General features: G+C 49.5%; 1 protein-coding gene across 1 annotated transcript in view; it reads right to left on the reverse strand.

The window, feature by feature from the left end:
* pkd1l1 (polycystin 1 like 1, transient receptor potential channel interacting) overlaps nt 1-15,351 on the reverse strand; it is a 412,439-nt gene that overhangs the window by 235,620 nt on the left and 161,468 nt on the right. Inside the window, exons 17-19 of the mRNA XM_085989354.1 lie at nt 8,173-8,305; nt 2,815-3,018; nt 335-519 (exon numbers count right to left, since the gene is read on the reverse strand). Coding sequence (XP_085845480.1) covers nt 335-519; nt 2,815-3,018; nt 8,173-8,305 — 522 coding nt within the window. The remainder of the gene's footprint in view (nt 1-334; nt 520-2,814; nt 3,019-8,172; nt 8,306-15,351) is intronic.

The raw sequence follows: 15,351 nt of genomic DNA on the forward strand, positions 1-15,351 counted from the left end.
CCCTCCCCGCTTTTCCCCACTATTAATGTCGGGGCCTTCAACCGGCTTGGACATGCTCTCTGGAACCCCCCACCCCCTAAAACCCTCCTTCTGTCCTCTTCTCTCTCTACTTATGAAATCCATCTCCAAATCCATCTTTTTGACAAGCTTTCAGTCATGCTTCCAGACCTCTCCCCCTGTGGCTTGCTGAACGTTCTCTTATCTATTCCTATTTATTTTCCCACACTCCAGTAAGGGTCTTGGGATCTTTTCTGTTAAAGGTGCTATGTAAATGCAAGTTTTTGTTGTATCTCAGTTAGATTGTTTCATGAAACTAGTTCCCATTATGACTCACCTTAGGTTTGCAGTGCCTGGATAGTCCGGATCATATGATTCTGATCCATTCAAACTAATGATGGACGCATGCTTATAGGCTATGAAGAGCTGTGTCCCACCTGAAATCACACTCACTGGTAGGGTAGTAAGGACCTCAACACTTACAGTGTAGTTATTATAAACCACACTGCCAACGATTTGAACCTGCATTAGGAAAGTAATTTAAGACTATTTATGTTGTGCAATTCCACGACAGACTACTACTCATTCAAAATAATTTTTAAAATGGATAAGGTTCCCAAATAAATTCCTTCCTCTGTTCCTTTTCCCTCATTTCCAAGTAGTAACATAAATGCCAAACAGAGCAATAGAAGTATGAAAAACAACAGTTGTAGAGATACCTTGAAATCCTCCAGGCTATTTGAACAGTCCTGTCATAATTCCAGTAAACATTAACTTAAAACTAAATTCTATCTTCGTCTCGTCATCATTATTCATCCCCATTCTTAGACTTAAGTACATAACCCAGGCTGACACTTCAGTGCAGTACTGGAGTGCCACACTGTCTGAGGATCTGTACATCGGATGGGACATTAAACCACGGCCTGTCTGCCTGTTCTGGGGTGGTTCAGGTGGATGTTTAAGATCCAACGGCACCATTCAAAGAGGAGCACCGAGTACTCCTGGTGTTCCAAGTTAATATTCTTCCCTAAGTGTGTGCAAAATGGCTTGCACATTCACCACGATAACAAGAGTTCCTGCATTTCAAATCATTAATTTGTCTGGTGTTTAGAGACTTTTCTGAAAGACATGAAGACAACTCTTGATTTATTCGAAGTTACAGTTAATTGTCTTTTGCTAGGATTACCTGATGCTCAGACTGCCTACATTAAAAATATTCCGTGAAACTGCGGGATATAAGGGCTGATTCTGTGATCAGATACTCTAAACAGGAAGTGCAGGTCAGGAAATAGTGGGCCTGAACCCCGTGATCTGCCAACCATTAAAATTAATCAGCCCTATATAGCAAAGAGTGGAAGGTTGTTTTTGTGACTGGAAGCCTGTGTCCAGTGGGGTACCGCAGGGATCAGTGCTGGGTCCCTTGCTGTTTGTGGTCTACATTACTGATTTGGATGTGAATGTAAAAGGTATGATCAGTAAGTTCGCAGATGACACGAAAATTGGTGGGGTGGTAAATAGCGAGGCGGGAAGCCTCAGGCTACAGGACGATATAGATGGGTTGGTCAGATGGGCAGAACAGTGGCAAATGGAATTTAACCCTGAAAAGTGTGAGGTGATGCATTTTGGATGGACTAACAAGGCAAGGGAATACACAATGAATGGTAAGACCCTAGGAAAGACAGAGGATCAGAGGGACCTTGGTGTGCATGTACATAGATCCCTGAAGGCAGCAGAACAGGTGGATAAGGTGGTTAAAAAGGCATATGGGATACGTGCCTTCATTAGCCGAGGCATAGAATATAAGAGCAGGGAGGTTATGATGGAGCTGTACAAAACGCTGGTAAGGCCACAGCTGGAGTACTGTGTGCAGTTCTGGTCGCCACACTATAGGAAGGATGTGATTGCTTTGGAGAGGGTGCAGAGGAGATTTACCAGGATGTTACCTGGGCTGGAGCGCTTCAGCTATGAAGAAAGACTGGACAGGTTGGGGTTGTTTTCCTTGGAGCAGAGAAGGCTGAGGGGGGACCTGATTGAGGTATACAAAATTATGAGGGGCATAGATAGGGTGGATAGAAAGGAACTTTTCCCCTTAGTAGAGGGGTCAATAACAAGGGAGCATAGATTCAAGGTAAGGGGCAGGAGGTTTAGAGGGGATTTGAGGAAAAACTTTTTCACCCAGAGGGTGGTTGGAATCTGGAACTCACTGCCTGAAAGGGTGGTAGAGGCAGGAACCCTCACAACATTCAAGAAACATTTGGATGAACACTTGAAATGCCATAGCATACAAGGCTACGGACCAAATGCTGGAAAATGGGATTAGATTAGACAGGGCTTGATGGCCGGCGCGGACGCGATGGGCCGAAGGGCCTCTTTCTGTGGTGTATAACTCTATGACTCTATGACTCTAAAGAGATATTCCCTATCTCTCTGAACATTTGATCTGAAGCACATTTACCATATTTTAAAATGATCAAGATTGAAAATAGAAGAAAATTTAGTAAATTTAAAAAAAATTATAAAACCATCCAAGCACCTATTATCTTCTAGGCTGTCATTATCTTAATTTAATACAAAATGCTTTTTTTTGGCAGATTCTTGTGCTTCACTATAAATCCTATAGGATTGTTTTGATCTCGGCAATCTGATGTACCTCCAGTATTTTTCTAACAGCTCATGCAAAATGTTGCATAACTGGACCAAGTAACAATGCCATTCTTTCCCCTTTAACTCCGAACTCTTTGAAACAAGTGCTATTAAATTAGAAGCATTTTTGTAGTGGCAACTCATGCACATTACGTTGTCAGACTGATTTCTTACCCTGGCAATTGCAAGATAGGTTCCATAATCCAACCAATAGCCTGGAATGAGTATAAACTGTTTGTTAACATCAACCTGTGACAGTGTGACCAGCGAACCATCTTGTTCAAAGAAGGACCAGCTGTACTGAATACCTCTCGAGATGTTACAGACAAACTCACTCTCAAATGTAACTCCAAGCTTGAAGGACTGGTATCTTCTCACCTGTATGAAAAGTAGTGGTCTCATTCTAACAACATTTCAGAGATTTATATTAAGTTGACAACAGTTTATTGCTGCATTTACATGTCATAGTGTGTTAGGAGCCACACAGATGTCAAGCATATTATTTTCTTTAGTTTAACCCATCTAGACATTATTTACTTCATAATACTTATACAATCTTATTCTTAAAATATTATAACAAAGAAAGTTTTAAATATTAACAGCAGATAGCAGATAGTACAAGTGCTAAGTTACTCTTGGGCTTCTCAAATGAGCATCTCAACTTTTCGGGGGGTGGGGGGTGTCACTGTTCTGATCTTTTACCTCAACTCCACTTTCCCACCTTATTCTCAAATCCCTTGATTCCCTTCATGTCCAAAAATCTATCGCTCTCAGCCTTGAATATACTCAACAACTGAGCATCCACAGCCCTCTCAGGTAGAGCATTCCAAAGATTCACAACCCTCTGAGTGAAGAAATTCCTCCTCATCTCAGTCCTAAATGGCTGACCTCTTATCCTGATACTATGAACCCCTAGTTCTAGACTATCCAGCTACTCAATCTCTCTGTACAATCTATATAATGAAAGATCTATTTTTTAAAGTTTTAACTTGCACTTATGTGGAACCGTTAACATAGTAAAATGACCCACGGCATTCACATCTATCCACTCTTTCAAATTTGGTCTCCTGGTAGTATCTTCAGCCTTGTACTCTGGACATTTCTTTCTATGCCTTCCACCTTAGCACCTGTCTCTACTTCACAAGTCTCCTCAAAATATACTTCTTTGACTAAGCTTTTGGTCACTCTCCTAAATTCTGTTCTTCTTACTTGACTCCCCCCGAGACCCCTGTAAAGCAACTTGAGATAGCATCGCAGGCACTCACTCTATGCCTACAGAAGCATGCTGAAGAATGTGTGTTGTCTCTACCCACTTCAGAGAATGGAAAATCCCAAAATTGAAGCCTACAGCAGTCAAAGGAACCATACGGCTGGTTATAAGAAGATAAGATGACATTCCCAATCCCATCCCACTGAGAAGATAATGAAAGCTGAAGCACCATCCCCTTTTGTCTCCCTGATAACAGAATCTTGGGTTAGAGCATAGAGGGATACCTAACCACAACACCCTCCATTACCCCTACTATGAGGAAACCATTGAGAAGAAATTCAGGGATAGGACAACAAATGGCCAGCTCATCCCACCCTCCCCCATAAACAAGAGGAAGGGAAGGCAACCACATCTCCACCACCGCCCCAGACCCAAATCAAAGCCAGTTCAAACTGTCACAGGACAGAAAGTGCCGGTTCAAACTGTCACAGGCAGGAGAGTGCCAGTTCAAACTAAAATGCTTCATAATCTATCATTTAATCATGTCTTTGAACCTTAATTTGCCATGTTGATAAGCGTGTGTGTTTTGGCTGCCACTCCGGACCCAAGTTCCATCACTTCTATCTCTCCCTTTTTTCTCTTTCTTCATTACCCTCCCCCAGCCTTCATACCTCCTTTTCTTTCTCCACCGTCATATACGCTACCCTCACTAACCCCTATTCTCCACTACTCACCATCCTTCCTATTCTCCTGCCGCTCAAGGTTTGACTCTCTCCTAAATAATTCCACAGCTTCCCTCTGTGCCTCTCTTGGCATCCTTCGAAAGGCCCACCGAGGCACTCGTTGCTGCCTCCTAACTAGCAGCAACCCAAATTGCCCCATCTTACTCTCTCCCCACTCTAGGCGCTTTCTGCGAGCTAATCTCACCAACCTCCTCCCTGCTCTGCCCCTCTGGACTTTGCCAGTAAATTAGGTATCATTGCCCTTCTCTGCATTTCCCTTCAAAATGTACGTTCACTTGTAAATAAGTGCTTTGTCATCCATGACCTTATTGTGGACGATCAAACTGACATCATGGCATTGACAGAGACATGGTTGAGGGGTGATGACACCTTTCCCCTTGATGAAGCTTCCCCACCTGGCTATGCGTTCCACCATATTCCATGTCCAAACCGCCGGGGTGGTGGTGTAGCCCTTATATCTAAATCACACCTTGGTCTCTCTCCACACTCCTCCGGCAACCTCTCCTCCTTTGAGCATCTCACCTTGTTCCACCCCTCACGTCTCTCTTTTAAAATCCTTATTCTGTTCTGCCCACTCAAATACCACACCAATTTTCTCAATGAGATATCTTCTCTGCTTTCCTCCCTCTGCCTCTGCATTGAGCGACTTCTCATCCTCGGTGATTTCAACCTCCATCTCAACTCATCTTGCTCCCTCTCCTCGGAGTTCACTGCCCTCCTCTCCTCACTTAATCTCTCCCTTTGTGTCAACTCCCCTACCCAAATACACGGCCACCCCTTCCATCTTATCATCTCATGTGGCCTCACTATCCCCTCTGTAACCATCACTGATAAGGTAATCTCCCACCATTTCCTTATATCACTCTCTACCCATATTCCCCTTCCCCCTCCTAAACCCACTTCTTTTCGTATCCGCCCCTGGAAACAACTCTCCTTCAAGTCCCTTACCACTGCACTTTTTAATTCCCAACTACCTAGCCTTTGGCCTACTTTTCTCCATGACAGCTCTGCAGCTACTGACATACTAAATCACACCCTCTCCACCACCTTTGATGCCCTTGTGCCCACTAAAATCATTACACTCTCTCACCCTAGTCATTCCCCCCCACCCCCCATCTACCCCTCAGCTCCACTCCCTTAAGTCCAAGGGACGCAGACTTGAACGTCTTTGGCGGACAACTGGTCTAATCATCATATCAGATTTGGCTAGATCATATAAAGTTCTACTGGGTCCTGGTCTCCATCACTAAAACCGTCCTATATTCTAAGATCATCCAGGATGGCAAATATAACACCAGGCTTCTCATCTCCACCACTAACCGTCTTCTCAAACCACCCTCCCCTGCCTCCTCCTTCCTCACCTCCAACAATAAATGTGAGGAGCTCATGGACTTCTTGGTTAAAAAGATCAATAACATCCGTTCAACTGCTTCTGCTTTCAATTCCCTCCCTTCCCCTAGCCCCCCGGACCTTACTTCCTCTCAGTTTTCCCCGTGCCCTAACCCTAAATTTGCATATTTCTCTAGTTTCTGTCCTAGCTCCCCTCTTGCCCTTTCAAAGCTCATCTTGTCAATGAAACTGACCTCCTGCTCTCGACCCTATTCCTACTAAATTGCTGACAACCCAACTTTCCTTCCTGGCTCTCATGTTAGCAGATCTGGAATCCACTGCCTGAAAGGGTGGTGGAGGCAGATTGAATCGTGGCTTTCAAAAAGGAATTGGATAAGTACATGAAGGAAAAAATTTGCAGGGCTACGGGGAAAGGGCGGGGGAGTGGGACTAGCTGAAACGCTCTTGCCGTCATCACCCCTCACCTCAAAAAGCGAACCCTTGACCCCTCCGTCCTTGCAAACTATCACCCCATCTCCAACCTCCCTTTCCTCTCCAAAGTTCTTGGGCATATTGTCACTTCTCAAATCCGTGCTAATCGTTCCCAGAACTCCTTGTTTGAATCCCTCCAATCAGGCTTCCGCCCCTGCCACAGTACTGAAGCTGCTCTTACCAAGGTCACAAATTATATCCTAATTGACAGCGACAAAGGTAATCTATCCCTTCTCATCCTTCTGGACCTGTCTGCAGCCTTTGACACGGTTGACCACAAAATTCTGCTCCAACGCCATGAACACAGTGTTCCAGCTGGATGGGACTGCACTCGCCTGGTTTCATTCCTATCTTTACAGCTGTAAATATAGAATCACCTGCAATGGCTTCTCTTCCCGATCCCACACTGTCACCTCTGGTGTCCCCCAAGGATCTATCCTTGGACCGCTCCTATTTTTCATCTACATGCTACCCCTTTGTGACATCATCCGGCAACACCATGTGAGTTTTCCTATGTACGCTGATGATACCCAGCTGTACCTCTCTTCCACCTCTTCCGAACCTTCCACTGTCGCCATACTATCAGACTGCTTGTCCGATATCCAGCACTGGATGAGTAGAAATTTCCTCTAATTAATTATCGGGAAGACTGAAGCCATTGTCTTCAGTTCACGTCACAAACTCTGTTCCCTTTCCACTGATTCGATCTCTCTCCCCAGCAACTGTCTAAGGCTGACCAAGTCTGTTCGCAACCTTGGTGTCATATTTGATCACAAATTGAGCTTCCTACCTCATATCCATTCCATCACTAAGACCGCTCATTTCCACCTTTGTAATACTGCCCATCTCTGCCCTTACCTCAACTTATCTGCTGCTGAAACCCTCATCCGTGTCTTTATCACCTGCTGCCCCTGTGCTAACTCACACCAAGTCCCGTTCACCCATCTCCCCTGTGCTTGCTGACCTACATTGGCTCTCAGTTAAGCAATGCCTCGATTTTAAAATTCTTATCCGTGTTTTCAAATCCCTCCATGGTTTCGCCCCCCCTTATCTCTGTAATCTCCTCCAGCCCTATAATCCCCCTAGACCTCTGCGCTCTGCCTATTCTGACCTTTTGAACATCCCCGATTTTAATTGCTCCACCACTGGCAATTGTGCCTTCAGCTGCCTAGGTCCTAAGCTCTGGAATTCCCTCCCTAAATCGCTCCATCTCTCCACTTCTCTTTCCTCCTTTAAGACGCGCCTTAAAACCTACCTCTTCGACCAAGCTTTTGGTCACCTGCCCTAACATATGGATCGGTTAAATTTTTTTGTTTGATAAGACTCCTGTGAAGCATCTTGGGACCTTTTTGTTACATTGAAAGTGCTGTTGTAGTGGAGCACTGCAACCTCCCCTGCTAAGAGAATTTGCTGGCTCCTCTTGCCTCTCTCCCACCATTTCCTCCTTCCCTTCCCATACCCCTTCCCCTAGCCCCATCGTCCTCTCCCCACCCTCCACTCTCACCCATCTGCCTCCTCCCCCTCCCTCTTCTCCTCCCGAGTACAAAAAGCCCATGCCCTCTAACCTAATTCGCCTGAATACTGCACTTGGTCTGGATTGCCGATGTGCAATGTGATGGGAGATTAACTAGTATTTTTGTAATTTAAGCATATTGAATTTGTTTGTCATAGTTTCTATTTTATAGTGATTTTTTTATTATAAAGGAGATACACATTTTAATTCTGATATCCTGATGAGGAAATGAGAGCTCACTCTACCTCTATTTTGGATGGGCCATAGCTTTTCACTGGAGGAGGCTGACAATTCTCAGAAATAACGAAGAGCTGGCCAGAGAGTGAGGCAGAGCTCACATTGTTAAAGATGACTACTTCGACTGTAAATTCTCCTTCACTGTAAAAAAAAAAATCATGTAGTTATTGTGGTAAACCACTTTTATCGTTCACTATCGTTACACTATAGTTATCACTGTTATATCGTTACTCTATGGTTATCACTGTTCACACTGTTGTATCACTATATGAGGTCGCCTCTTGTCACACTGTTATACCTGGGCTGACCACTGCTGACTCCGCCCATGGCTCCACCTACCTGCCCAGGTATAAAGGTGGTCGACTGGCTGGTATTCCTCCTTCTTGGATCCGATCACCCACGAGGGTGGGCTCTGTTATTTAGCCAATAAAAACCTATAGTTACTTTCTTAACTCGTCGCTTTTCATTGGATGAATTGATAGGTATATCAATTTTATTGGCTAAATTTTAAAATGTCGTTCCCTGAGCAGCAAAGCGAGCAGCAAAGCGACCAGCCAGACGCCGAGCTACAACAGCCACAGCAGCCAGCTTGGCTGCGAGCCCTCAGACCACCGTACCTGGATCTAAACCCACTGGCTGCAAACTCAGCCCTCGACTTCGAACACTGGCTGAGCTGTTTCGAGTCCTACCTGGGAGAATCCGGCGTGCCTCAGAGATCCAAGCTAAGAGTTCTGACCGCCCAAGTGAGCCCTAAAGTATTCGCACTCATCCGGGACTTTAAAACATACGAGGACGCCATCAACCGGCTGAAAAGACAGTACCAGAGCCCGGTAAATTCCATGTATGCCAGACACCTCCTAAGATCCCGCCCGCAACAGCCAGGAGAGCCCGTGGATGAATTTTTACGGGTGCTACAAGCACTCGGCAGAGACTGTAACTTTAAAGCGGTAACGGCGGCAGAAAATACTGAAGACAATGTCCGCGATGCCTTCGTGAAAGGCCTGCGGTCCGACTACTCATGGCAAAGACTACTGGAAGCAAAGGACCTCGACCTGGACAAAGCTGCAGCCCTCGCTCGCTCTCTAGAAGTGGCCCATCGGGACCTCGAGGCATACTCAAGGTACTGTAACTCGCGACCCTGGGGCATGGGACCGACCCCGACCGCAATACCCCCCGCAGCAACCCCCCTGGGACCTACCTCAGCGTCGGCGTCCCGGACCCGATCGAGACCGCCACCCCCGGTACCGGCTCCGACATCGGACCCCCGCGATCAGGCCGCCGGCTGCTTCTTCTGCGGCCAGGCGAAACACCCGAGGTCGCGCTGCCCTGCCAAGAACGCGACCTGCTCGACCTGCTTGAAGAAAGGCCACTTCGCAAAGGCCTGCAGAGGGGGATCGACAGAGGCCAGCAGTGCCTCATGCGAGCTGTGGGGGCGGCCATCTTCCATCAAGGCAACAGAGGCCAGCATCCCCACATGTGAGTCATGGGGACGGCCATCTTTGATCTAGGCAACCGACACCAGCAGTGCCTCATGTGAGTTACGGGGGCAGCCATCTTCTCCGCCATTTTGTCCAACCTCGTGGGAGACGCCATTTTACCCACCACGCTCGACCGCCACCGTGCCTCGAGACCCGACTACCGCCTCACCCGCAGACTACAGCAACTCGCTTAGCTATACACTAGCCTCCGTCACACTGGACCAAGCCCGCCCGCATCACCTGTCCAAGTCCATGATGGACATCAAAGTAAACGGCCACGCCACGACCTGCCTGTTCGACAGCGGAAGCACGGAGAGTTTCATCCACCCAGACACGGTGAGCCACTACTCCCTCCCTGTCCAGCCAACGCGCAACCGGATCTCGATGGCATCGAGGTCACACGCCACAGACATCAGTGGCTACTGTGTTGTGACCCTGTCGGTTAAGGGTATGGAATATAAAAATTTTAAACTCCTCGTCCTGCCCCAGCTATGCGCTGCCGTCCTACTAGGGCTAGACTTCCAATCCCACCTCCAAAGCGTCACGCTAGCATACGGCGGACCCCTCCCCCCACTCACAGTCGACAACCAGCAGATTTTAAACCGCCCACCGCGTAACACCTGCGGCCTATCCACCCTCAAGGTCCCGCCACCTTCCCTGTTCGCTAACCTCACCCCCGACTGCAAACCCGTCGCTACCAAGAGCAGGCGGTACAGCGCCGGGGACAGAGCTTTCATTAGCTCCGAGGTGCAGCGTCTCCTGAAGGAGGGCATCATCGAAGGGAGCACCAGCCCCTGGCGTGCCCAGGTCGTGGTCGTTAAGACCGGCAATAAAAACCGCCTGGTCATCGACTACAGCCAGACCATAAACAGGTACACCCAGCTGGACGCATACCCCCTTCCCCGCATATCTGATATGGTCAATCAGATCGCACAATACCGAGTATTCTCTACCATCGACCTTAAGTCGGCCTACCACCAACTCCCCATCTGCCCCGAGGACCGCCAGTATACCGCCTTCGAGGCGAATGGCCGCCTCTACCACTTCCTTAGGGTTCCCTTCGGCGTCACCAACGGGGTTTCGGTCTTCCAAAGGGAGATGGGCCGGATGGTTGACCAGAACGGGCTGCACGCCATGTTCCCCTACCTAGATAACGTCACCATCTGCGGCCGCGACCGGCAGGACCATGACGTTAATCTGGAGAGATTCCTCCGTACGGCCCAATGGCTGAACCTCACCTACAATAAGGAGAAATGTGTGTTTAACACCTCGCGCCTTGCCATCCTCGGCTGTGTAGTAGAGAACGGAGTCATCGGCCCCGACCCCGAAAGAATGCGTCCCCTCATGGAGCTACCCCTCCCCCACTGTCCAAAGGCTCTGAAGAGAACCCTGGGGCTCTTCGCCTACTATGCCCAATGGGTGCCCAATTATGCAGACAAAGCCAGACCCCTCATGAAGTCCACATCCTTCCCCCTTACGGAGGAAGCATGCGCAGCCTTCTCCCTCATTAAGGGAGACATTGCCAAGGCCACAATGCACGCAGTGGATGAGTCCATCCCCTTCCAAGTGGAGAGCGATGCATCCGACTTCGCCCTAGCCGCTACCCTTAACCAGGAGGGGAGACCAGTGGCCTTCTTCTCAAGGACCCTACAGGGCCCTGAGATCCGACACTCGTCGGTCGAGAAGGAGGCCCAGGCGATTGTGGAGGCGGTACGACGCTGGAGGCATTACCTGGCAGGCAAACGATTTACCCTCCTCACCGACCAGCGTTCGGTCGCTTTTATGTTTAACAACAAGCTGAGGGGCAAAATCAAGAATGACAAGATCTTGAGGTGGAGAATCGAGCTCTCCACCTATGATTATGATATCTTGTACCGGCCAGGTAAGCTGAACGAACCCCCTGATGCTCTGTCACGAATTACATGCGCCAGCGCGCAAAGTGATAGACTTCAGACCCTCCACAACGACCTCTGCCACCCCGGGGTCACCAGACTTTACCACTTCATTAAGGCCCGCAACCTGCCCTACTCCATCGAGGAGGTCAGGACCATGACCAGGAACTGCCAGACCTGTGCCGAGTGCAAACCGCACTTCTTTAGGCCGGACAGAGCAAGCCTGATCAAGGCCACCCGCCCCTTCGAGCGCCTGAGCATCGACTTTAAGGGGCCCCTCCCGTCCTCTGACCGTAATGTGAACTTCCTCAACATTGTTGATGAGTACTCCCGTTTCCCTTTTGCCTTCCCCTGCCCAGACATGACCAGTACCACGGTCATTAAATGCCTGAACGACCTCTTCGCCTTGTTCGGGTTCCCAAACTATATACATAGTGACCGGGGCTCCTCCTTCATGAGCGAGGAACTCCGTCAGTTCCTACTAGCGAGAGGTATTGCCGCAAGCAGGACCACCAGCTACAACCCCCGAGGGAACGGCCAGGTGGAAAGAGAGAACACAACGGTATGGAAGGCCATCCTCTTAGCCTTAAAGTCTAAGGGCCTCCCAACCTCCCGCTGGCAGGAAGTCCTCCCGGCAGCACTGCATTCCATCCGGTCACTACTTTGCACTGCCATTAACGCCACCCCCCATGAACGAATGTTTGTTTTCCCGAGGAAGTCGACTACGGGAACCACTCTACCAACCTGGCTGACCTCTCCGGGGCCAGTCTTGCTGCGAAAGCACGTGAGGGCCCATAAAACGGACCCCCTGGTCGAGAGGGTGGACCTCCTGCACGCCAACCCCCAGTACGCCTATGTGGCATACCCAGACGGGCGGGAGGACACAGTCTCCTTACGAGACCTCGCACCCTCGGGCACTCCGGAGACACCACCTTCACCACCCCCCACCACCCCCCCAATTCCAGCCCAGGTAGACGGCATGCCGGAACCCCACGAGCCTTCGCCGACCACGCAGACACCAGCATTAACACCGGATAATGCAACACCGCCGCTGCGACGATCAGAAAGGCTTACGAGGCCTCCGGACAGACTGACATACCAGAACTGGTAGCACACTTCACCCCGCCGGACTCAAATCTAAACAAGGGGTGAATGTGGTAAACCACTTTTATCATTCACTATCGTTACACTATAGTTATCACTGTTATATCGTTACTCTATGGTTATCACTGTTCACACTGTTGTATCACTATATGAGGTCGCCTCTTGTCACACTGTTATACCTGGGCTGACCACTGCTGACTCCGCCCATGGCTCCACCTACCTGCCCAGGTATAAAGGTGGTCGACTGGCTGGTATTCCTCCTTCTTGGATCCGATCACCCACGAGGGTGGGCTCTGTTATTTAGCCAATAAAAACCTATAGTTACTTTCTTAACTCGTTGCTTTTCATTGGATGAATTGATAGGTATATCAGTTATAAATACGTTAATCCCAGTAACGGAGAATATATATACATGTCTTGCACATGACAGAAAATAGCTAGGTTACTTTCGCAGACCAGATGGCTACGGAGTCAAGATGGCGCCCGAGACAGTCCGGTGCTAGCGCGCTCTCCCTGCTTTGGGTGGCCCGCTCTCGCCGCTCGCTCCCACAACCGAAGCGAGGTGTTCGGCGAGTCGGGCAGAGGCAGCACAGCGCGGCAAGCAGCAGCAGCCACGTCGACCAGCTGCTCCTCAGCGGGAAGGGATTCCGACCGGGAGGAGGGCAGCTGAGCATGGCGGCCAGAGGCTGGACCGGAAGCGGGAGAAGCAGGCCTGGGCCGTCGGACCGTGGAGCCGGCGACGGTGAGGTGGAGGCCGCGGCAACCGGAGGATGTGTTGGGCGAGTCGGGCGGAGGAGCGCAGCGCATCGGGACGCAGCAGCAGACTCGACGACTCGCAGTCCGACTGGGAGGAGGGGAGCCAGGAATGGTGGCCAGAGGGCGAGCGGGAGAAGCAGGCCACCACACGTGGAGCCGAGCCGGCAACAGTGAGGACATCATAGAAACATAGACATAGAAACTAGGGCCATTCAGCCCTTCGAGCCTGCTCCGCCATTCAACGAGATCATAGCTGATCATCCAAACCCTAGCACCCGGTCCCTACACCGACAGCCATCCCACCCAAGCCCTATCCCCGTAACCCCACGTATTTAATCCTCCCCTAACACTAAGGGCCAATTTTTTTATCATGGCCAATCAACCTAACCCGCACATCTTTGGACTGTGGGAGGAAACCGGAGCACCCGGAGGAAACCCACGCAAACACGGGGAGAATGTGCAAACTCCACACAGTCACCCGAGGCTGGATTTGAACCCAGGTCCCTGGCGCTGTGAGGCAACAGTGCTAACCACTATGCCACCGTGCTGCCCACTGCCACTGGATGCCAAAGAGTTGACTTTCTGAACACGGCGCTGTAAAAATAGCTGACGTGTCTCTGTGAGCTCCCACAGCTTTATTGTGGGAGTGATTGGGGAGTAAGCATTCCATTGTACTAGTTACATATGGCAAATAAAAAATCTTGAATCTTGAATCTTGAATGTTGTGAGGTTGTGTTAAGTGTGTGATGTAATTCATCAGTAACTCTATATTGATCAAGCACAGTAATCTAAATGTTGCACTATTTGATTCGGTTCCTTCCTATAAATGAGGTGACATTGTGGCAAAACCACTAAGAGACTCTTACAGTGACTTACATAATTGTCTGTAACCAATGTTATTACCTCTAGCATTAATTGTCTGTAACCAATGTTATTACCTTTCAAGTTGGCTCTGGTTAAACAGAGCTAGATCGACAACATCGCGATCTGACGCGATGACGTCATCATGTGGGTCACGTGACGTCCCCTTCGGCGGGAAACGTGATGACGTCATGACGTCAGAGGGCGGGGCCAGCCAGTCCTCGTGTGGATTGAAAGAGAAAAGACCTGTTTTGAGCTTCTCCTGTAGTTTCTTGTTTTGTAAAGTTCTTCGACAATAAATTCAGTTTGTTAACTTCCAGTAAGTTATAGATTCTTTGTTAGGAGTGCAGAGACTCCTACATTGGTGACCCCAATTCCTCGCGATCGTTTTTCGTGGTGAACGCCGAACACAGGCCAGTGATGGAGGCCAACGCAGTGGCCTTGAAGCTCCCCCAATTCTGGGAACAACAGGCAGCCTCTTGGTTTGTGCAAGCCGAGGCGCAATTTGAGCTCCGCAACATCGTTCCGGATCAGACCAGATATCTCCACGTGGTCTCCGCCCTCGAGAGCTCGACGGCGTCGAGAATCATCAGCCTGCTGGAGAGTCCTCCGACTGCTGACAAGTATGTTGCCATCAAGACACGATTGCTGCAGGTATTTGGTCTCACCAAAGCGGAGCGCGCTCGCCGTTTACTGGCTCTACCAGGGTTAGGAGACTCCAAACCCTCGGAAATGATGAGTCATATGCTGACTCTCCTGGGGTCCGAGCCCCAGTGCTTTCTGTTTCGCGAACTGTTCCTTACTCAACTTCCTGAGCAAGTACAGGCGTCCCTCGCCCGAGCAGAAACCGCAGACTGCGTTGCGCTCGCCGAAGAGGCGGATAAGATTTACGCGGTCCGGCAACAATACTGTGCCCTCGCGCAACGCCCCGCCACGAAGAGCCCGGCCCCGGCTCTGGCAAAGGCACCTCCGACGACCGGTTTCTGCTACTACCACGCCCGTTTCGGCCCGAAGGCCTGCTGCTGCTGCTCGCCGTGCACTTTCGTTACCAGACCGTCGAATAGACCGCCGCGAGTCATGCACGCCAGTCCCGGTA

The sequence above is a fragment of the Somniosus microcephalus genome, chromosome 5, assembly GCF_052327205.1.
Source record: "Somniosus microcephalus isolate GS21.2 chromosome 5, FLI_Smic_1.0, whole genome shotgun sequence".
NCBI lineage: Eukaryota > Metazoa > Chordata > Chondrichthyes > Squaliformes > Somniosidae > Somniosus > Somniosus microcephalus.